General features: G+C 45.8%; 1 protein-coding gene across 3 annotated transcripts in view; it reads right to left on the bottom strand.

Annotated features, from left to right (window-relative positions):
* Positions 1-22,415, bottom strand: part of Kcnq3 (potassium voltage-gated channel subfamily Q member 3) — a 297,862-nt gene extending 275,447 nt beyond the window's left edge. For all 3 annotated transcript variants that reach the window (XM_076555984.1, XM_076555986.1, XM_076555987.1), the window contains exon 1: positions 21,904-22,415. In XM_076555984.1, the coding sequence (XP_076412099.1) occupies positions 21,904-22,292 (389 nt within the window). In that variant the 5' untranslated portion in view covers positions 22,293-22,415. The remainder of the gene's footprint in view (positions 1-21,903) is intronic.
* Positions 22,416-22,700: the final 285 nt, after the last annotated feature.

Genomic DNA, 22,700 nt, shown 5'->3' on the forward strand with positions numbered 1-22,700 from the left:
ACAGCCCATGAAAGCCAGCCTCTGGTCACAGCTAGCAAGCTATTCTTTGCATTTCTATCTTCCCAACCCACGTTCTGTGCCATTTGGATTTCATGGTCTAAAAATAGCCCCCCAACTTCCCAGTCTGCTGGCATGGGCTGGTGGACTTGCGTTTTAATCCACTTGAAAATGTTTTTACACAGCTCTTTCCCCTCCAGTCCTACTTCTTGCTGAATCACTTCCATCATCCAGCCTGGCGTTTACTGCAAGCAGGATGGGAATCATCTTGAACACAAATGTCAGTCCCCCCACCCTGAAGGCGCCTATAGGCTACAGACAGAGTAGAGTGGGGTTGGGAGAAGCACAGGCTTTAGGGTCTGCCATTCTGGCTGAGTGGTTCTGGGTAAAAGTTGGCCTGTCTGAGCATTTTCCTCACTTACACTGTAGGAACCATGAAATTCATAGTGGGGCCTCTGCAGAGACTTGGTGGGTTACGGCAGCACGGGGACAAGGCTAGAGTTTTCAAAAACAGCCTCTAAATGCCTGTTGCTGTCTTGGAGTTGCCTTGTACAATGACCACAAACACACATCTTCCTCGGCCCCTTCCCTCTTCTATCCAGTCTATAGAAAGGCATTCTTACAAAACACACACACGACCATATCACTTGCAGATGCAGATCCAAGAGGTTTCAGGCAATGTTCTCAGTGGTCTACGCAGATCACGCAGCTCTATGCAGTCCCTTCTCCCAATCCACAGTGGTCTCCCCATATCTCCAGCCAAGAGCCTATGGACATTCCTGCTCATCCCCCCAAAACACCTGCTTCTGCCCCTGTCATCACCTTTCTCTCACCTCTAGGTGAGAGATCCCTCTAGGATGAAAGTCCCTTGTCTGCATTTTCTCCTCCAACGGCTCCAAAGGGGCCTCATGCTCTCCACTGTGGCCATCCCTGTGGCAGAGGAAGGCAGGGTGAAGGCTGATTACAAACAGGGTCTGTCTCTTCAGTACAACCAGGAAGTGATCCTGGCCCAACATGGAGTAAAGTACAAGAGAACATTCCCAACAGAAAATCATGTAGCTACTGGTGGGAAGGATGAGGAGCCACCTGAGAGCCTGAAGTTGGGGGGGGGGGGAGCGAGGGCAATGTTCTCTGGTATGTCACTTCTCCACCCAGTCTTCAAGACCACCTTTCTACTGGCAGCATCCAGCCAGTCTGATGTGTGTAGAAGGTTGTTAAGTGTACAAGTTGGTTGACATCTTTACCCAAAGATGCAGTGGGATGGTCCTTCGGTACACTGCAAATACGTGTTACCCTCATCGGTTAATAAAAAGCTGACAGGCTGGTAGCTGTCTTACTGAGAAAAGGTACCAAGCCACATGACTAAACATAGATAAGAATTATGGGTTAATTTGCTGGGCGGTGGTGGCACACACCTTTCATCCCAGTACTCGGGACTCAGAAGCAAGTGGATCTCTGTGAGTTCAAGGCCAGCCTGGTCTACAGAGTGAGTTCCAGGACAGGCTCTAAAGCTACACAGAGAAACCCTATCTCAAAAAAGAAAAAAAAAAAAAGGTATAAAAGCTTGTTAGTAATAAGCCTGAGCTACTGGCTGAGCATTTATAATTAATATTAAGCCTCTCAGTGGTTATTCGGGAACTGATGGGCAGGAGAGAACCATCCATCCACACAAAGATGTCAGTAAGCAGGCAGGTAAGAATTGACAGTACCCTTCACTGGATATAGTTGGGGGAAGGTAACAGGCTTGAAGAGGAACTAGAAAAAGGAGGCCTCTGAAGCTATTTGTGGATCCCCATGTATGTGAAAGGGACATCAGAGCAGTTCAGATCCCACAGACAGGAAGATTCAGGTTGGACAGATGGCTGGGCTGTGATGTGCCCACTGGCTTCAGGCGGTCCTTTCTACTGTTACAGGCACACAATGCCCGCAGCAGCCCTCCTCTCTTACAGCATTCTGACTCGTCTGGCTCTTTCCCACTCTTCCTTTGTACAGCAGCGGTACTTTTCTTTGCAGTATGAGTTTGATTAGACCCACACTGGAAGCCTTCAGTGCTGTCTGTTAACCCTGGAACACATCTAGCTCCTCAAGGTTAACAGCAGCTTCTTCTCAAGCTGCCAAGCTGGCTCCTGAGTCAATCTGTAGGATGCTTACAGAAGCCAACCACACTCAGGCTTCCAAGAGTGGCTTCCAGCACTGTGCTTAGAGCCCGGGTTTTGTTTAGAACTTGTAGAGGGTGGTACAAGGCCAATAGGAGTAGTCTACAGTATTTATTCAGCAGGGACCTCATGGCTAGACTGCCTGTGAAGGAACAAGGATCTGGTTGGTATGTTCATGACAGACCAGAAGAAGACAAGGGTGAGAAGTGACATCTGTTCTTGGGTCCATTTGGGCTCTGTCCCAGCTCCACAGCCTAGCATCTTTGTGCCCCCCCAGACAAATCACTCAACCTTCCCATGTTTCTGTCTATTGATTTCCAAAGCAGGCTGGGGCTGCAGTGAGATTAAATTCTACATAAGAAATCTGGGGGGGTTGTGTTTTAATAGAGGTTCTCATGTTATATGATGTACTGTGTGTCAATATTGACACTGATTCTTCACAATGAACTCATTTTACTCTGGGAGCACCATATATACAGGGAGCAAGAGATCTCCATCTTGCAGGTGAGCAGTACAGACCCCGAGGAATGAAGAGCCTGTCAAAATTTACTCACTATGGATGACAGTGGGAGCTATACAACACTATGTCCTCAGCCAGCAAGTGGTTGTCTCCCCTCTACCCCACACAACCCTTCTTTCTGCCCACCACCTACATGAAGCAGCAATTGAAACAGACTTAAGGAGCCAGAAAGTCTCAAGAGAGGGGCTGGGTGTGGTGAAAAACATTAGTGTGGCTTGTGCACCCATGTTCACAGGGATACAATTCGTGGAGGCCAGTCTAGTAATGGAGCAATGTGGACTGTTACACAGGCACAAAAAAGGGGCATTTTGATAGGCATCACAGCAAATTGAATTCATTTGAGAGCACTATGTTAAGCCATTCACAAAGGCATAAATACCACATAAGGGCACTCATATACTGTCGTGGCCTCCATGTGAAATGTCCTCCAAAGGTGCATGAGTTTGAACACTTAGTCCTCAGCTGAGAGTGGGCCTCAAGGTGGGGCACAGTTGGAGGAAGTGAGTCACCTTGACAGCCTGTGAGGCTTAGCCCAGTCAACTTCCTGTCTCGTCTCTGCTTCCTGACTTCAGATGCAATTTGACCAGCCACCTCATACTCCTGATACCATGCCTTCCCCAAACAAATGGCTATACCTCCTTACACCGCAACTCAATATAAACCTTCCCTCCGTAAGTCACGTTTTATCAGGTATTTGAGCCCATCAATAATGAAAGTTGACTGACATATGCAGTGCTTACAGTATTCAAAAGCAGAGACAAAAAAAGGAGAATGGTGGGGACTAGAGATTGAGATGAGGTGACAATGAGGATCACTGTTTAGTGCACGGAGTCTGATTTTTGCAAGATTAAGATCGCAAGGTTCCCATGTGTGGATGGTGGTGTGCAGTGGGATGTTCTGTATGCTGTAAATATGTGTTGCTCTGATTGGTTGATAAATAAAATGCTGATTGGCCAGTAGGTGGGATAAGCAGACAAGGAGAATTCTGGGAAGAAGAGGGCTGAGTGAGGAGATGCCAGCCCACTGTCCAAGGAGCAATATGTAATCGCACACAGGTAAAGCCATGGAACACGTGGTGACATAGAGATTAACAAAAATGGGCTGAGTTTAAGTGTAAGAGCTAGTCAGTAGTTAGCCTGATCTAATGGCTGGGCAGTTTTAATTAATATAAACTTCTGTATGTGTTTACTTGGGTCTGAGCGGCTGCAGACTAGGCGGGACACAGGAAAACTTCCAACTACAGTGGTGATCGCTCCATGGTAATGTATCCTTGAGGTCTGTCTTAATTTTTTCTGCTGGGATAAAATGCATCAACTTAGGAAGAAAAAGGCTTTTTTCGTTCTCAGTTCAAGGGTATAACCCATCATGGTGCGGAAGACAGTGGTAGGGGCATGCATCAGTGGGTCACGTGGCACCCACAGTCAGGAAGCAGAGTGTGTGTGTGTGGGGGGGGTGCCAGGGCTCAACTTGCTTTCTCCTTTTCATTCTAAAACTATAGCCTGCAGGATGGTACTGCCCAGAGCTAAGGTGAGTCTTCCCACACCAGCTAATCCAATCACAGTAATTCTTCACAGATATGCCCAGATCACAGACAGTCTATCTGACTTTAACCATCACAGCATCAATGAACTGTACACAAACAAGGCTCAATGTCATATTTTAGTTCATATATTTTACTGCAATTTAAAAATGCAATGTGGATAAAATGGGGCTCAGCTTCTACCAAGATGACCCTCTCTGATCTCTGCTTGAATCCTGGGTCCTTCAGGCTCTTATACCATCACAGAGCAGGGGGAATGGTGGTACACATTTTCCTTTTATTAACTGGCATCCTTTCCACAGCCACCCTGTATTTGGATAATACTAATTTCCCCATTGAACTGATGATGAAACTAAAATTCAGAGAACTGAAACAACTCACCTATGGTCACACAGCCAGACACAAGTCCCTTCTGTCCTTCCACTGCCTTCTATTCCCCATCTCCAGCCCAGGCTCCACAGCAAGCCTTCTCTTCTGAAATACTCCTCATGTTTGCAATCTCACCCTTGCTACCTCCCACCAAGTAAAAGGGCACCAGCTCCTGAAGCAGACAGTTCTGCACCCTGGGAGGGGACGAATCCTGCCCATGCACCAGTAACAGCGGCAGCACTTCTGGATGCTCTTTTCCCTTTTCCAGATGGAAGCAGCAAGTCTCTAGCTTGATTTGTTTCATGCAGTGACACTAATTAATGCTCCAAACATCGGGGCCTGGAGATTGAGGTGTGTTTAAACATGCACGCCATGAATGCATATGTACTCCTGCCCGTAGTCTGTGTTGGATATCCATTTCCTTCAACTTTCCACATGAGTGTGTGTGTGTGTGTGTGTGTGTGTGTGTGTGTGTGTGTGTGTGCATGTGTGTGTGTATGTGTGTGTGAAATAAAACTTTGGAGATTGTTCCTCAGGCCCTGTTCACCTTATTTTGAAATAGGTTCTCTCAGTGGTCTGAAACACTCCAAATTGATAAGCAAGCCCCAGGGAGTCTCTTGTCTCTGACTCCACAGTGTTAGAGTTCCAAATATATACTACCTTGCCCAGCTTTGTGTTTTGGTTTTTTCTTCTCTATGGATAAGGGTGGTGGTTTGAATAAGAATGGCCCCCATAAGCTAATATATTTGAATGCTTAGTCACCAGGGAGTAGCACTATTTGAGAAGTATTAGGAGGTGTGGCCTTGTTGGAGTAGGTGTGGTCTTCTTAGAGAAAGTATGTCACTGGGGAGTGGGCTTTGAAGTTTTAAAATCCCATGCCAAACCCAGTCTCTCTCTCTCCCTCTACCTGCTGCTATGTTCCCTACCATGATAGTGAACTAAACTTCTGAAACTGTATGTGAGCCCCTAGTTAAATGCTGTCTTTTATAAGAATTGCTTTGGTCATGATGTCTCTTCATAGCAATAGAACAGTGACTAATACAGGTAGTGTACATGTACACATGTATGGGAGTGTATGCATGAGTGTGTATACCTATGTTCATGTGTATGTTCACATGTGTGTGGAAGTGCAATTTCTCATGTAAGCATGTGCATATGTGACCCAACATTGATATCCTGTATCTTCCTCAATCAATGTCCAGCTTATGCATTGAGGAGGGGTCTCTCAGTAAACCCAGCACTCAGTTTTTTGTCTCACCTGGCTAGTCCACTTATTCTAGGCATTCTGTGACTCTGCCTCCCACAGTACAGGATGACATGTAGTCTGCCACTCCCACCTGGCTTTAACATGGGTTCTCAGGATCAGAACTCTGGTCCTCATATTTGCAAGTACTTTATCCAAGTACTTTATGAGCTAGCTCCCCAGCCCAGACCAGCATTGGTTCCCATGAGTTCTGGGGATTGCACTCAGGTTCTCATTTTGCCAACTAAGGTATCTCCCATCCTTCTCCTCCAGCTCTTTAAATTATGTCCATGGGGATTTTCTCCTGAGCCAATTGTTTACAGTTCAAAACACAATTCAGACTTTCTTGAAGTAATAAAAGACTGCAAAACTACCACATATGGTCAACCTTCAGCCTCCCACATATACCACCGTTCTGATTCTCTCCACATGCACCATACCTTCAAGGCCCAGGGAGGAGCTTCATTAAGAATGAGAATAAGTGGCGCACGCCTTTAATCCCAGCACTCGGGAGGCAGAGGCAGGTGGATCTCTGTGAGTTCGAGGCCAGCCTGGGCTACCAAGTGAGTTCCAGGAAAGGCGCAAAAGCTTCACAGAGAAACCCTGTCTCGAAAAAAGAAAAAAAAAAGAATGAGAATAAAAAAAGAGAGATAGGAGAGATCATTGCCATGAAGAGGGATGGCAAGAAGAGGCCAGATAAGACCCTCTTCAGAGAATAGCCTTCAGGGCAACCTTCCAAGTAGCTCCCTTAAGGAGTTTTCAGACCAAGCCCCAGAACAAAGGAAAGATCTTACTTTCTTAGAACTTTTTAGTATTGATGTGAAGTTTTACAGCATGTGATTTAGAAGAGCACTGTGGTGTGAGACAAAGAGCATGGAGGAGCAGGGTACAACTTAAGACCATAGGGGTCGCCATAGGCCACAGTAGAGACAGCTATTAGGAGACATGGAGCCCTTCCAGATGTAGGATTTGACCTAAAAGAGGAGGCCTGTATTATAACACATAGTATAGAGAACACCCATGTGACCTGCACTCAGCTGCCCTTATTACTGACAGTCATGTTGTTACAATTGATGGATATTAATATTAATGTATAACTATTAACTAGCATTCACATTTTACTCAAAGGACTATGTTTTCTCCATTACCTTCTCTTTCTCCCAATACCCCATCCAGAACATCACATATCATTCAATTGTCTCATTCCTAGAGGCAGTTCTTGGCTCTCTATGACTGTCTTTGTCTTTTCTTGTTTAGGCAACCATGACAGTTCTGTGAGCATGGGTGGAGCTTGTCTCTTTTGGGGGTTTTTATACCAACTTTCAGAGGTTAAACTGGGGTCGTGGGCTTTGAGAAGAAAAATCTGAGCAAACTCTCATTTTGTGTGTGTGTGACTTGACATGATGGAACATGATGGGCCACAGGTGAGTCTATGCTGGATCCCGTAGCTGGGGGTGAAGCTTATCCTCTTCTTTTTTATTTATTTATTTTTTTTGTTTTTGTTGTGGCTGTTGTTTTTTCAAGACACAGTTTCTCTGTGTAACAGTTCTGGGTGTCCTAGAACTCCATTTTATAGACCAGGCTGGCCTCGAACTCACAGAGATCCACCTGCCTCTACCTCCTGAGTGGGGGGTTAAAGGCCCGGGCCACCATGCCTGGCCTCCACTCCTTTGTTTAATGCCCTTCCTCCTCTATCTACTCCCTGGAAGGAAGGCACCGTGTACCATCTGCATTCTACTTCTCCTGGGGACAAAGGAGCCGCAGAAACAAACAGAATTCCTCTGAGAAGACCTGCTTCTCCTCCCCCTATCCAGCCATTTGCTCCCTTATTTATGACAGCACACACCTGTGGACACTGATCTTTATCCTGTGGCCATGCTCTCATGTTAGTGTGGGTTCATAGATATTTACTTTATCCTGCGGTTAGACTCCAATGCCACCTCCTTTCGTTTCTCAAATTCTTCCAGCTTTTGAACATGGGAGCTTTGTTTCACTTGGCTACAGAGTGCCTCTGGCACATTACCAACAATGTGGGATTTTTTTTTAAGAGCACTTTTTTTTTTACTCTCTGGCAATGCAGGATGCCTGAGGCCAGTCTTGCATATGTCCTGTGTATGTCTCATAACCAGGCATAGAATCCATTGCCTTGTCTTGCACAACGGTATTAGATTTCAAGACCTAGGTGCTCCAAATACTCTGTTTCCAAGGGTTTGATCAGTCAGGCTTTCTCAAAGCACAAGGAATTGTATCTAGCCCATGTATACACATGTACTTAAAACATTTATACAGAGCCACCTGTACTAATACTAAACTTAAAACAAGTGTATATGCATGTCATGCATATCTTCAATTCTCATCCATTGCAACAACAGATATTCTAGACTCCTCTTGATTTTCTAGAAATGCTTTCTTCAAGAGTGTGATGGTGAGATCAGCTCCACCATTCCAGTCTTACATTTAACTGCTACCCTTTGCAAGTGACAGTTCTATGGACTTGTACAAATGCAGGGAGTCACATACCCAACATTGCAGCACTATATATAATCGCTCCACCACCAGAAGAATCACCTGTAATTCATTCATTCAACCTTGTCCCCTCCCTCCAACTCCTGGCAATCACTAGTCTTTTATCACATCCATAGCTTTGGTTGATCAAAAGTGTCATGTGACTGAAATCACACAGCATGTCACCTTTCCAGACTAGCCTTTGTCACTTAACAATATGCAATGCATCCTAGGTTCCTCTGTGGCTTCACAGCTCACTTATTTTTATCTCTGTATAAGTTCATGGTGCTGATGAAAGGAAATCCTGGGTACAACATTTTTGTTAATTATGAATAAAACTTCTATAAAGGTTTTCAGGGAAGATTTGGTTTGGATATAAAACTTCAAATGAGGAAACATCCAGGAGAGAAACTACTATGGTGAGCTTACCTTCAGCTCTGGAGGAAACTCTTTCATGGTGTTTATCAGTTTTCATTCCTGCCATCAAGAACTTAGTATTCCCATTGCTCCACATCTTTGCCAACACTTGCATTTGTCATTGTGGCTCTTAGCCACACTCATCCTAACCTGTCACTGTTGCTTTAGTTTACAATCCCCCAATGAAATCACATTGGGCATCATTTCATATGCATGTCTGCCACCTGGGTATTATCTGTAGCAAGGCGTCTGGATTAAGTGTTTTGTCTTTTTAATAGCTGTTTCTTATTGCAGACTTTCAAGAGTTTGTGGCTTGTTGTTGTTGATTTTGTATATTTAAGTCCACACTAGATCTGTTTTTCAAATATTTCTCCCAACAAAATTTGTTTCTTCTTGTTGAATTTAGCCATTCCTAGCTTGTTTGAGACTTTCAGTGATCAGTTATGTGTCTTGTAAATACTTCTCCCACTAGTGTCTTGCCTTTTAATTCCCTCCACAATGTCTATTCCCCATTAATTTCCATGATGACTCCTTTGCTAATAAGCAAGGTAGAAAACCCTAATGGTTGACTCTAATAGCATCATGCTAGTTTTAACCTAACTAGCATTGACCTTAGAGATATACTAAGAACCACTGGATTCCACATTTAAATGGTGACATCTATGACATTATGATTCAACTATAAAACAACTGTCAAAGTCAGCAGGAACTGAGTAAGAGGAGATAGGAGCTGAGAGAGCCATCAGGATGGAAGCTCAGATCCTCTGACCCCTGTTGTGGAATATTATTTTAACCAGGCAAAGATTTGGTTTTGCTGCAGAATATGACTTTAACTGTGTGAAGGTGTGTTACTTTTGTTTATGCTGCATTTGTTTAATTATGTAAAGATGTGTTGCATTTGTTTCACCCTGCCTGCCTAAGGCAAGTGATTGGTCTAATAAAAAGCTAAAGGGCCAATAGCTAGGCAGAGAAAATGATAGGCAGGGTTGGCAGGTAGAGAGAATAAATAGGAGAAATCTAGGCTTGAGGAAGGAACAAGAGAAGAAGGAAGGAGATGTGCAGGGCTAGAAACCTGGCATCCACTAGCCAGCCAGACACCAGAAGCAGTGAAAGTAAGTTATACAGAAAGAGAAGTAAAAAGCCCTGAGGCAAAAGGTAGATAAAGAGAAACTTGTTAATATAAGTTTAAAAAGCTAGCCAGAAATGAGCCTAAGCTAGGCCAAGCATTCAAAACTAAGTCTCTGTGTCATGATTTGGGAGCTGGGTGGCGGCCCAAAGAAAAAGCCTGGCACAGACACCAGGACAGCCCCTGAATTCAAAATGTCTGAAGCCAAATCCCGAGAAAGACAGACAATTTTTCTGGCCCTTACTATCCTCCTTGTTAAAACAGGGGCCATTCCTAAATGTCTGACAATACTGTTATAGGGATTAAATATCAGTGTAAATGGCTTACCTAACAAGCAGGGTAGAGCCGATCAATTTTTTAAAGGTGGTGTGGTGAGGATCAGGGGAAGTCCTATTATGGTTATAACCTGGAAATTGAAGTTTTCTCTCTCCCTCCCTCTTTTCCACCTCCTCCACACATCCACCCACCCCTGCCTACACATACACCATGTATGAATAGGTGCACCTAGCTCAAATCACACAGTTTTAGTATCTGGAGAAGACATAAGACCTAACCTTAAGCCTTCATCAGATTTTTACTGTGTGGAATAGCTGTAATTTGGAAGATACTACTTATGAACTGAGCTCCTAGTAAGTGCCAGGCTCTGTGTTCATACAGAACAGCCTGTTCCTGCAGAGGACTAAGGCACATGGGGAAAATACATAAACCACAATGGTGAATACAAAAGGAAAGAGCAAGCATCAAAAAGCATCTGGAATCGAAAGAGTGGTCCATGAAAACATATGAGAAAAACATCTAGAGGAAGAAGGAGACTAGAAGTAAACATCTACAAGGTCTTTACTCCAGTCAAAACTGACGCACAATCCTGGCAGCCAAGGCAAAAAGGCAAATAAGTCTTGTACAAAAATTGTTTTGTTTTCTATTTAACTAAAAAAAAATCTGTTTGTATTTCAATAAGAAGGATATGTGAGAGTGTGTGTACACACATGCCACTGTGTGTGTGTGTGTGTGTGTGTGTGTGTGTGTGTGTGTGTGTGTGTGTCAGTCAGAAGACAATCTCAAGTGTTGGTCCTCCACTTCCACCTTGTTTGAGTCTCTTGGTCACCATTGTATATGCCAGGTGAGCTGGCCAGCAAGCTTCTGGGAATCTCTTGTCTCCTCCCATCTCGGAATTATAAACAAGCGCACCATGTCTGGCTTTACATGGGTTCTGAGGATCCTACCTTGCTCTCTCATGTTGATGCTGCAAGTGCTGTACTGACTGAGCCCTCTCCTCAGCCCCCAATCCATTTTTTAATGAGATAAAATCACTGCCATTCATTCAGGGAAAATCCCCAATTAACCACTCAAGTGAAGCTAGAACCTTGTAGACACCTCTTCCACTTCTTAAGGCACAGTATACGGTGTGTCTGAAAGTTAATATGGCTGTATAAACTCAGGCCCAGGAGCCAGGAAGAAGGCTCAGTGAGTAATGTTCCGTTACTTGATGGCTTGAGTTCAGGCAGCAGGACCCACACAGCGCAAAGAGAGAACTGGGTCTTGCAAGTTGTCTTCTGACCTCCATATGTGCACTGTTGTGCATGTGTGTGCACGGACACACACACAATGAATAAAATACAATTAACTCAGTAGTCCTGGGCCACCTGAATGTTGTATAGTTAGGACAAGTGTTTCTTTCAAGTACCTCTGCTTGCTTAGGCAACATGAACCAATAGTAGAATCCTTGCTCACCTCTCTTTCCTCCTCGATATAAAATTCTTTCCTTTGCCTCAGTGGAGGAAAATTCAAATCTGTATTGTCTAACAGAAATGTATCCTACACCAAAAATAACCCTTAAAGTAGAAACAATGTTGACTTCACCAGTGCTTTTCTTCACCAAAATTATTCCTGCCTAAACAGATTCTGGCAAGAAAAGGAAAATGGTGGCCATTCATTGAATACTTAACTTACTAAGTCCACCCAAAGCTTTGAACTCACAAGCCCATAGGGTGTAGGTAAGGAATCTGCTTTAGGTTAGTTAGTGGTTTATTCAGTGACATTGGGCTAAAACACCACACAGCCAGAATTCAAAGCCAATATTTATCTGTGTCATGTCTGCTCTGAAACCGGCTCTGCACACCCCTTGAGACTGGCCCTGTGTCTGTGTATGCAGCCAGGCCGAGGATATGGTGTGCTGTGCGCTGCATTAGGCTCTGAGAGGTGGAAAATACAAGGTTTCTAGCATGCAGGATATAAACAGCTAAAACACACATCTTCTTCCTCTTCAAACAGTTCAACCCAGTTCTCACATGGCTCTAGCCATAAAACTTCACATCCTCTAATGTCAGTTTTAACCAACCCCCTTCCTTTCATGAGGATAAGCCAAACTTCGGTTGGAAATGCCAAGACAGTCATGGTCAGCTATTTATCATTGATGAAGCCAGAGATCAGCACTGAGTAGCCAGCTAGCCTAGTTCCAAGCCCAATGAGCAAACTCAATGGTTTATGATTTTCCCACGAATTTCCTTCCCAGCCAAAGAAGGTGTTCTTAATACCAAAGAAGAAATCAAGAAGAAACTCAATGTTTCCTTTAGTAACCTTCAACTAAGAAGGGGACTGGTTACCTCAGTGCCAGAGTTTAGGCAAGAGGCAGAAATGCCAGCCCCTCAATTCACACCCTGGATCCTGTTATCTTCTCAAGAAGGATGTGCGACATGATCAGAAGCCACTAATGTATTTTATGTTATAAATTAGTAAGACGTTTCATTCTCTCAAATTATCACAAAGCCACTCAGGATCAGAGCAGCTTGTGCTTGTTCAAATGTCTCTCCTGCTTCATCTGATGAGAAGTAGCCATGCATGGACATCACAAAACCCAGCAAGGGGACGGCTTCTTACCCCAGAGAAGGCAGGCAGGGGCCAGGCTTCATGGTTATTTGAGAACTAATTGCCATGACCTTTGGGAAGAGCTTTGGCTACCCTGAGACACCGGGCAGCAAACCCACATGTTTGAAGATACTTTTAATTCAGACCCTTTTTTTCTCATGAATGATGATACTAAATAAAAAATTAATGAAGGAGAAAAAAAAAAAAAAAACACCACAGAACAACCGTGGTCCTCAGGCCTCCAAACTTCCTTTACTGGAAAACCACTGAGAAATCAGCTCTCTGTGAAGGAGTCATGAGACAACAATCATCTTCCTTTATGAACCAAGCACAGAGCAGCCAGCCTACCACATCCCTTCTAGCAACTCCCAAACACCATGGACATCTGCTAAGCATTTCTGACCAAGGGGTTTCACAGACCCCGACCTCAGCCCTAAGCTTGGTGAGTTCAAGGGTCCTCCTGGGCTGATGAACACAGCCTCCCCAAGTTAACAAGAGACTGAGCCTCAACAAGCCCAGGGGTAATGTGCTTGATGGCATACACCTTCTTTCTGCCTTCCTACCTGATTTCACCATTTTCTCAGTTCTACTCATTATATTTGTCAGACTTTGAGCATGTGACAAATCCCCATGACAATTCAAAAGAAGGAATGATTTGACTTGTGATTTCAGATGTTGGGGGGGGGTGACCACAGTCATCTGGAACTTTGGGCCAGAGGTGAGACAGAACATCATGATAGCAAGACTGAGGACCTGGTGTCAAGTCAGGAAGAAGAGAGAGACAAGAGGAGATGGCAAGACAAGAGTTGAAAGCTGAAAGTCTCACTGCCAGTGACCTACTTCCTTCAGTAGAACCCCAACTTAAAGCTTCCACTGCCTCCCAAAATAGCATCACTAGCTGGGGACTAAGTCAATGCCTGAGCCTATTGGGGACACTTCATATTCAAACCCTCATACTCCTTTCTCCAGTTGTCCTTGGATTCGCCTCCCCACAGGGACACTATGAGCTCCAGGAAGTAAACGGTGATTCTTGGAGGGTGGAGAAAGGAAAGAAAAGTATCTTTTTATCTCTCAAGCCCAAAGACATTACTCATAAAGACAGATGCAGGGTGCCCATCATATCATAACTTCAGGGAGGAAAGTCATTGGAAAGAAAAACATCTAGAAGGAATTCACAAAGGAGAGAATCAGAGAGGACAACCGGGCTCCAGCAATCACTGAGTTTTCTTCCAGTGGCCTTCTGGGGACACAACCTAGTACCCACATCAGCATGGGCCAGACAGCCATCCCCACTGCTTCCTCCAACCCCATAACCATCAAGAAGACAGAGGACACTTTGTCTATTTTCCAAAAGTGGAAACTGAGGCTATATAGAAAATGAGACTTACTGGAGACTACCCAGTAAATCATCAGCAGACTCAAGTTGAGAGTCTGGGTGGGTTCCTACACACACTTTAAGAAAACCATCCAGAGTGTGTGTGCTTGGAGCAGAGAAACCACCAAAGAAGTGTTATGAGCTGTTGTCCCAATGTCAATAAGTCAGGACTCCTTGAAGGGAGCAGATGGGTAGTATCAACCCACAGATGACTTGAGTATGATCCAAACTGTCATTACTACGATAGTTTTGAATGCCCTAGCAGGGAAACTCAGTGGGACTATAGACTGTTTCATAGGATTCTTGTAGAGTACTGGAAGAGGTGAAGGAGAAAGAAGAGAGAGTATCTCAGCTGTATGCTGTCAACAGGAAGAGTGGTCTTCTTCAACAGGGGAACACCTGGAGCCATGTCCATGTGTCCAATCTCTCAGCCCGTAGCTGCCTTACTTATCCATTCATAAAGCTGTGCAAGGATGAAGACGAAAGCACAGCCCCAAGCAATGACCCAGCTTGCTCCTGAAAGAACACATTCAGAGCAAATAGTCTTTCTGAGGTACAACGGAAGACCTCATCACATAGGACTGAACTTTGGATGGGATCTGAGTTTTCTCACAAGACAGCTGCAAAGCCAAAGGAAAGAGACTTTAGTAAGAGCCCTGCAAGTGTGCCCACCTTGTGAAGGAGAGGTGGGGAAGACTGTGTTCACTATAGTTTGCTTGCCTGTTGCTGTGATTAAACACTGGAGCCGAAGCAACTTGGGGAGGTGAATGTTCATTTCATCTTAGTTCCTTCAGTCCATCATTGAGGGAAGTCAGCTCTGCTGTGTTTGCCTGTTTGTTTAGCCAGCTCATTAACTGGCATCACCAAGAGGAAAAGCATCTGTAACTGATCCATGTAGGATGAAATTAAGTGCAAAGCGGGGGCTGGGATAGAGAAGCATAACTGGGATCTCAGTCGTTTCCCATTAGGACACAACTCAGGACCTAAGTCTTCTTGGATAAGATTTCACAACAGATGTCCAAGGAGACAACAGAAAGAAATGAGCTTAAACCCCAGTGACAAGTTGACAAAAAAGCCCTTGGCTTGCCAGCTCCTCTGGCACAACTCTGGCTCCAAAAAACCAGATCCGGGGCATCTGTGAGGAGGTACCTGCTCCTAGTGTCACGGTGACTAAAACAGTAAGTGGGTTACCCCGATGCTGAGCAGATGGTGGTGTGCCCATGATGTGCTATCATAAACTACATAAATGAAATGATGATGTGCTGTCACTAATATCCAAGTTAGCTACCTTAAAATGTGGCTGTGCTCTGGAGGATTTCTGAATATTTAATTTGCCTCTTGATAAAGGAGAGAGAAGGGAAAGAAAGGGGCACCAATCCTGAGGTCTTGAGCAGGAGAAAGCCAACACCAGAGCCTTTGCATAGGATGCTCTGTAAGTCAACTGCGCAAGGAATTATTCATTATCTGCAAATAGCATCTAGAATCAACCATGTTCTTGGGTCGTCAGGCAATTTGTTCTTTGAAGAAAACATTATAAAAATCTTCAAATCCTTCTGTGATTGAATGAGAAGTTCCATAGCACAAGGCTACAAATTCATGATGCTACAGTGTAAAGGTCCTTCCATAACACAAGGCTACAAACGCATGATGCTATGGTCTGAAGGTCCAGTGTTGAAACTTCATGGTCCATGTGATGGTATCAAGAGGTGGAAACCCTAGGAAATGATTATGTCATAAAAGCCGGCCCCCCACCCACCTTGTCAGCAAGATTCATGCCCTTATAAAAGAAGCTTCATGTATTTGGTCCTTCTACCCTTCCAAATCCTACCAGTGAGGGCATAGTGTTCCTCCCGTGGTGGACACAGCCTCCAAGACATCATCTGGGAAGCAGAGACTAAATCTTCACCTGGCTAGGAAATTATCACCACAGAGGTCTTGGAAACCCCAGACTCTAGAATTCTGAGAATTCTGTTCTTTTCTTTATAACATTCCCAAACTATGATGTTTTGAGTCTCTGACTCCAAAGAAGAAAATCTGTAACTCATCTCTCCACCAACTGGCACACGATCTGGCACATGTGGAGAGTGTGGTTTAAGTAGCCGTGAAACAAGCAAGCAAGTACACCTTTTGCATTGCATATCTGCCATCATAGGACAAATCCTGATGCTGGGAATGGTGGCATGGTCCGTACAGAGGATGCATGGATCTAAGAAAATCCATTTCATTCAAAAGGCAACACAGCACACACATATGTTCTCTTTACCTGGATTATTCACAAGGTGAATTACATCAGGAGAAGAGGATAGAGTAAATTGTATGACATTATGCACAAGCTTCATAACTTCAGTTTAGGTGGAACTTGTCAAGAGTTCTCACTTCAGGTACCATCTTTTGGCTGGTTAACAAATGTGTCAAAGCTGGGCAAGTCTGGCCATTCCCAATGGCTTCCCTGTCAATGTAGATCGAAAGCTCTGATGTAAGGTGATGGTGTTTCAGTCCTCTTCCATTACTCTGTACTGCATACAACTATGACACAATGAACATAGGCCTAGCCACACCGGGGCTAGGACTCCCATGTGACTCCAGTTCTTGCGCTTCTGTGCCTCCACAAGCATGGGTCAACCGTGTAGTTTCTCAGAGCTTCAGAGTCATGTGTCAAAGCAAGGCTCTGCTCACCTTCCTTGCCACCACAAGCCCCAGTGGACTTAGGCCCATCACTTAGATAATGAGGCAACATGCTTGTGAGGGTCACAGCACTAACTTCCTACTGCCTAGAGGTAAGATACTATGGGCTGGTCCAGAGGACCCTAGGCTGGAACTGATCTGAGTTCCCCTTCCATGAGGACTAGCTTTCCATGTGTGCTTCCAAAGTAGGCAGGCAGCCAACAGTCCTACCCAGATATGATGCCTATGAACCACAACAACCAGAATGGTATAATAACCATACAGATGCAGTAGTGGCACACATATCTTGGTGATAACCAATTGGTCTCTAATTGGACTCAAGACCCACTCAATAAGAGGGATACCATGACTGGTACTGGAAGCCTAGGTTACCTAACCAGTGCTAGTAAAATTGTGGCTATTGGTGGGGACTCTACAATCACTAATTTACTAAATGAGCATAATCCCTAACAATAATCTTTTGTCCTTATATGTACAATAAGTCCTCACCCCTCATCAAGGAAACCTCTCTTTACAAAAGATGGAGATCACTACAGAAAACCACAACTAAGCCATATGCAGACTTGTGGAGCCCAGTCCGAATGGATACATCTGTAAGACATTCTGACACTTCCTGCCCAATGAACCTTGTGGAAGAGGGAATGAAAGGACTGTAAGAGCCAGAGGATCAAGGACTTTGCTATGAGATTGTCTCTCCTAGTAACATCAGGAGCTATCTCATTAAAGTTTCACCAAGATGACCACCCAAATGTGAGCTGAACAAGGAGGACACCAACAGATGGGATGGGAAAAGCCCATAAGGCCTCAACCCTACACAAAGAACTATCAGCAACAGAGTAAAGCTGAGAGAGAGAGCCAGAGGGAAGAGCACACCAATTGGTTATCCAAAGCCAAATGGACAGTCCTGAAAATATACAGAGAAGGAACCCTATGCAGACTAAGCAGGTTATATTTGAGAATACATATGTACAAATACATATATACATTTAATAACAATTGATGAAAAAGGCCATGAATTTGAAGGAGAGCAGAAAGGGGTGTATGGAAGAGTTTGGAAAGAGGAAAGAGAAAGGAGAAATAATGTGATTAAAATACACTCTCAAAAATAAACAGCAACAACAAAATACTATGGACTGTGGATACCATCACCTTACCTAGCCCCTTCATGCACCTAAGTAGCTTGAAAATGTCCTAAGAGAAGAGCCAGGAGGAGGCAAGGAGATGAGAAAATAAATATAAAAATAAAGTGAGATAGTCATAAAATAGATTGTGTTATGGAGAGGTACAAATAGGTGGTAGATTAAACATGCTCAAGAGGATACACAAAAGAGAAAATATTTGTCAAATACCAATTCCATGTGTTGTTCATCAATCCCGAGCCCCAGGTTAACTCTCCAGGCTAAGTCCACCAGCCAGGCTGAGTCAATGGATCTAAGCAACCAGCCTTACCTGCCAGATGTCTGAAGCCAGCCTCCCTTAGAAAGCAGCAGCAGGTGTTTCTCTAAATCCTTTCGTTTTGGTTTGCTAACAGGTGGCAAAGGGACAATACCCAGCTGGCTGCAAAGACATGGCCGGGGCAACAGGATGCCTTCAGAGTGCCAAGCCAGCACCAATGCCAAGATGAGGCCAGCATCTCTCTACTAACAGGCTCAGAACAATGACAGTATCAAGTATACATGACTTCAAAGTAGAGTTCTATACAAAATCAACTGAATACAGAGTACCTAATGTTGGCTTATTATATTCATAAGCGCTGGTTTAAGCTTGGAAACCATTCTTCAGTGGGGCAGTACCACTATCCTCAGCTTCCAGGTCATTCATTCCTACTTCGTTCCTGCAAAGTCACCTTGCAAACTCGGAACCCAGCATGCTTTCTCTAATATCAAAGTTAGACAAAGACAGGGCTGAAGTTAGCTTTTCCTGAAGCCGACAAGAGTCCTACCTTGTCCACCCCTGCCAAAGTCCAATGTTCCCAAGGACTATTCTCATTAACACCCTGTGATGCTGACTTCAGCTGCTCACTGCTGTCGCTGTTAGAACGGTAAGGCTGTTACAGCAGAGTCTTGATAACTAGAGTCCTGAGAGAATTCTACCATGCATCCACACAGCAAATGCTCACTTAGTACCCGCCATGGGTTCTATAGCCTCCCGGGAATTGAGAATGCTAAGAAAGAACAATACAGCCCCCAACTCTCACGTAGCTCTCGGCTCCTCAGGGCAGACATGCAAACACATCACCTCAAAGTAGCACAGAAAACTCTAAGGCTGGAGAAGACATAGGGGCAACTTGAGCCCAGCCAAAAAGGAGTCCGGAAAAAAGGTTCCTGGAGGTGGTGAAACCAGTCCCATACCACAGTGAAGGTAAATAGCTAGGAGGAAGCAGGGAATGGGCCTTTAAGGCCTAGGAAGCAAGGTGGAAGAGATGATTGATTTCCACATTTCTTGTATTTTATCTTTAGGACAGAGGAGCGAAAGATAAAATACTTCACAGGCCTGGTTAATTTACAAAAGAAAGAGAGCACACTGGACTGTGAGCTCATGGTCAACTTAATTTCTTGGTCCCCTCCTGCCATTAGCCACAGGCCAACACAGGATAATGGATGCTTTAAAGTCTGAATTTTAAGCCCTGGCAAAATCCTGAATCATCAATAAAGATTCAGCTGTGTTCCTTGCCCAGGCTCCTCCTGAGCTCGAGGAAGGATGTAAAATGCATCCACTTACTAAGCTTGCTTAAGTAATAGGAGCTCAAATCCAGCCCAAGAGGAGCTTTCCCTATAAAGCATCCCATTTATCAGAAGCTACAAATTCTAGCACCAACCCAGCCCACCTCACCTTTTCCTAACACTGTGGCTCCTGGGTTCTACGGATCCTGTTAGGATTTCCTACCTGAGCTAGAAAAACAGATTACAAACAGCCTTGTGTTACCAATGGGCAACGAGCACCCAGCAATGCTCAGCAAAATACCCCAAGTCAGAATTGGGATCTGGGCTCAGCAACAAAACCAGATGTGAGGTTTAGAAACATTAGCCCTGCATTCCTTGCCAACTAATTTTATCTCTTGTAGTTGTCGAATTTTCATCCTTAAAACGTAAATTATGATCATCAGGTGATTATGATCATGTGAGAATTAAGCAAAATTTGTATATATCTGATACTTCTGTGGTCTTAGGTTTTCCTCGGTCCTCTCTGGGAACTGAGGCTATAGACTTGGCACTTACAAATCTGTTTCTCAGATATGAGCAATTCTACAATAATAACATGGTAACAAAATAACACTGTATCTACAATAGGCTTTAGTAAACTGGGCAAGGCAAGGCTGTAGGTGCCAGCTCTGAAAGGTGGGAGGAGAAGAAAGAAGGAACGGCAAGCTTCAATGGAACCCCAGGTTCCAAAGCCATCAAATTCACACGGAACACATCCTTATGCAAAAGGACATGAGATCTGCACTCAGATCATTTGGTGGACCCTTTAAAACTGCACATACACTATCATTTTATTTCATTTCAACTTGAACACAGATGCTAGAGACCAAGGGATGAACACAAGTTTAATCTTACTTCACCATGAAAGAACTACGAAGGTTAAGCTTTGGGTCAGACACTTCCCAACACCTGCAAATACACAGGGATCAAAGACTTGACCAACCCAAATCCAAGTCCCTGGCAAAGTGCTTCCTCCTTCTTCCAGCTGCTTCCTGAGTTTTCAGGGATGCATTCTCTTCAAGGCTTTTGTAACCTGGAAGAAACCTGTTGCACAAATCTGAGGTTCTGAGTGGACGCCCCCACCTGGTGGCCAAATCAGGGAAAGCTCTTCCAACCTTCAAAGACAGGTACTTAACAAACAGAAGACATTCCCTGACCTCTTGCCCTCTTTGTCAATCAAGGGCCAACTGGAGAGAAACCAATTGCCTAAAATAGGAAGGGTCTAGGGTCAAGGTCACAGCCAACTTCCTGCCCAAACCCTGACAGCCATACAGCTCCTAAGCCAAAGCCAGGAAGCAGCTGGTAGCAAGAAGCGCCCTGTCACATCCCAGGTGTTCTGACAGTCAGAATTCCAGCCCTAGGTGGGGAATTCCCTCTGCTAGGATCCTCTCTTCCTTTTAAAATATGAGTGTATTTTCCAGCCCCGAATCGATACACCTGGAGTTCCATTTTCCTTCTGGCTGGCATTTACCTCCTCGCTAGCATGAAGATTATTTCTAGAGGAGTCCCTGGGGACAAACTTCCCACCAGTACTCTCAGGTGCCCAATGCCATAGTCCAACCAAGCTGATAGATGGGCAACAGTTGAAGCTACCGACATAGCAGAACCTAAACTCTGGGAGGTTGAACCCCGAAACCATAGGGATGTTCCAGCCTTAATAACCTCACCCCACCTCTGGCTCTGCTATACCTCAACCCCTTGGACTAAGGTTGGAAATCCCGCCCCTCTCCTATTCATTTTCCTAACAGAACACAAAGACCTGCATTTTGGCCTGTCCAAGCCCCCAGTTAGAGCAAAACCAAGTCCTTTTTGACATCAGCATGGAGCCCTAGGAAGAGTAGCACACTCAAGGTAACACGAGCATACACACACACACACACACACACACACACACACACACACACACACACACACCACTATGGGCAGTGTGCACACTACCTCTCTCTGGGATGTATCATCTGAATTGAGTGGCTATCACAAGGGAAGCAAGCTAGCCACCCCAAGAAGAAATGGTGCTTATGGGAGGACCGTTTTTGTCCTACTCAACTGCTACATTCAGTAGAAAAAATTTACCTAATTCTTTTAAGCTTCTGTGACAACATCCCAGAAGGTACCATAAACGCGCACCCGCGCGCACTCGCCAGTCCAAATCTCGAAGTCAGCTCGGGAACCACGTTTGGTTCATTTAAACCCTGGTGTGAAGGAGCTGCTCTCAGTCACACAGCAGAAAACCATGGGCTAAAGCCAGACTGATACTCCCGCCCCGCCCCAGCCCACCTCCAACCCAAGCCAGAGAGCGCTTCTGAGTGGCCAAAACCACAGACACTTCCTCACCTCCAGGCCTGGCCCCGAACCCTAAAGTGCACGGCCGCCAAAGGGCGCCCCGAGCGGCCGGGTACTCACACAAGCGCGTGGTAGAGCAGCGCCCAGCCCCGCGGTCTCTCCAGGGCGTCGTAGATCAAAGTTTGGATGCGCCTGTACTTGGCGTTGTTCCTCTTGACTGGGCGGCTCAAGGGGGTCTTGGCCAGGAGCCCGATGCCCTGCGGGGTCCTCCGCTGCCCCTCTTCGCGGCCACCGCCCTCCAGCAGCAGGGTCCCGTCTTTGTCGGCCCCGGCCCCAAGCGCCAAGGTGACTTGATCCACATCTCCTGGCGCCAGCCCCACTTTCCGCTCCTCGTCGCCGGCCACCGCCGCGTCCCCTCCGGCGGGGTTAGCTGCCCCGCCGCCTCCGCCGCCCCCTTCGCCGCCGCCGCCTCCGGCCGCCCCCGCCGCCCTGCGAGCCTTGAGCCCCATCTGCCTCGCCCCCACCGGGCGCTTCGCCTTCTCCGCTGCTGCTCTGGGAAGAAGGGGCGCTTGAGGTGCGTGGACGAGGCGGCGGCAGCGGCTGCAAACCCGGGAACTCCAATGCCATGATCCGCGCGCCCCTCCCCGCCCACCCCCCCAAAAGCAGGCAAAGGCGGGCCTCCCGGGGGGCAGGGGAGGTCGGGTAGGGAGTCAAGGGGTCACATCCCGAGCGGGTCCGCCCGCCGCGGGACCCCGAGGGGCGCCGGGAGCTGGGGTCCGCGGGGAGCCCCGCGAGGGCGCGCGAGGCTGGCGCGGTGGCGCTAGGGCGCGCGGCGGCGGGAGCCTGGCACTGAAGCTCCCGGGAGTCGGCGGCGGCGGCGGCACCCGGGCCGGCGAGCCCGAGACAGCATCGCAGTT

The sequence above is a fragment of the Peromyscus maniculatus genome, chromosome 20 (assembly GCF_049852395.1).
Source record: "Peromyscus maniculatus bairdii isolate BWxNUB_F1_BW_parent chromosome 20, HU_Pman_BW_mat_3.1, whole genome shotgun sequence".
Classification (NCBI taxonomy): Eukaryota; Metazoa; Chordata; class Mammalia; order Rodentia; family Cricetidae; genus Peromyscus; species Peromyscus maniculatus.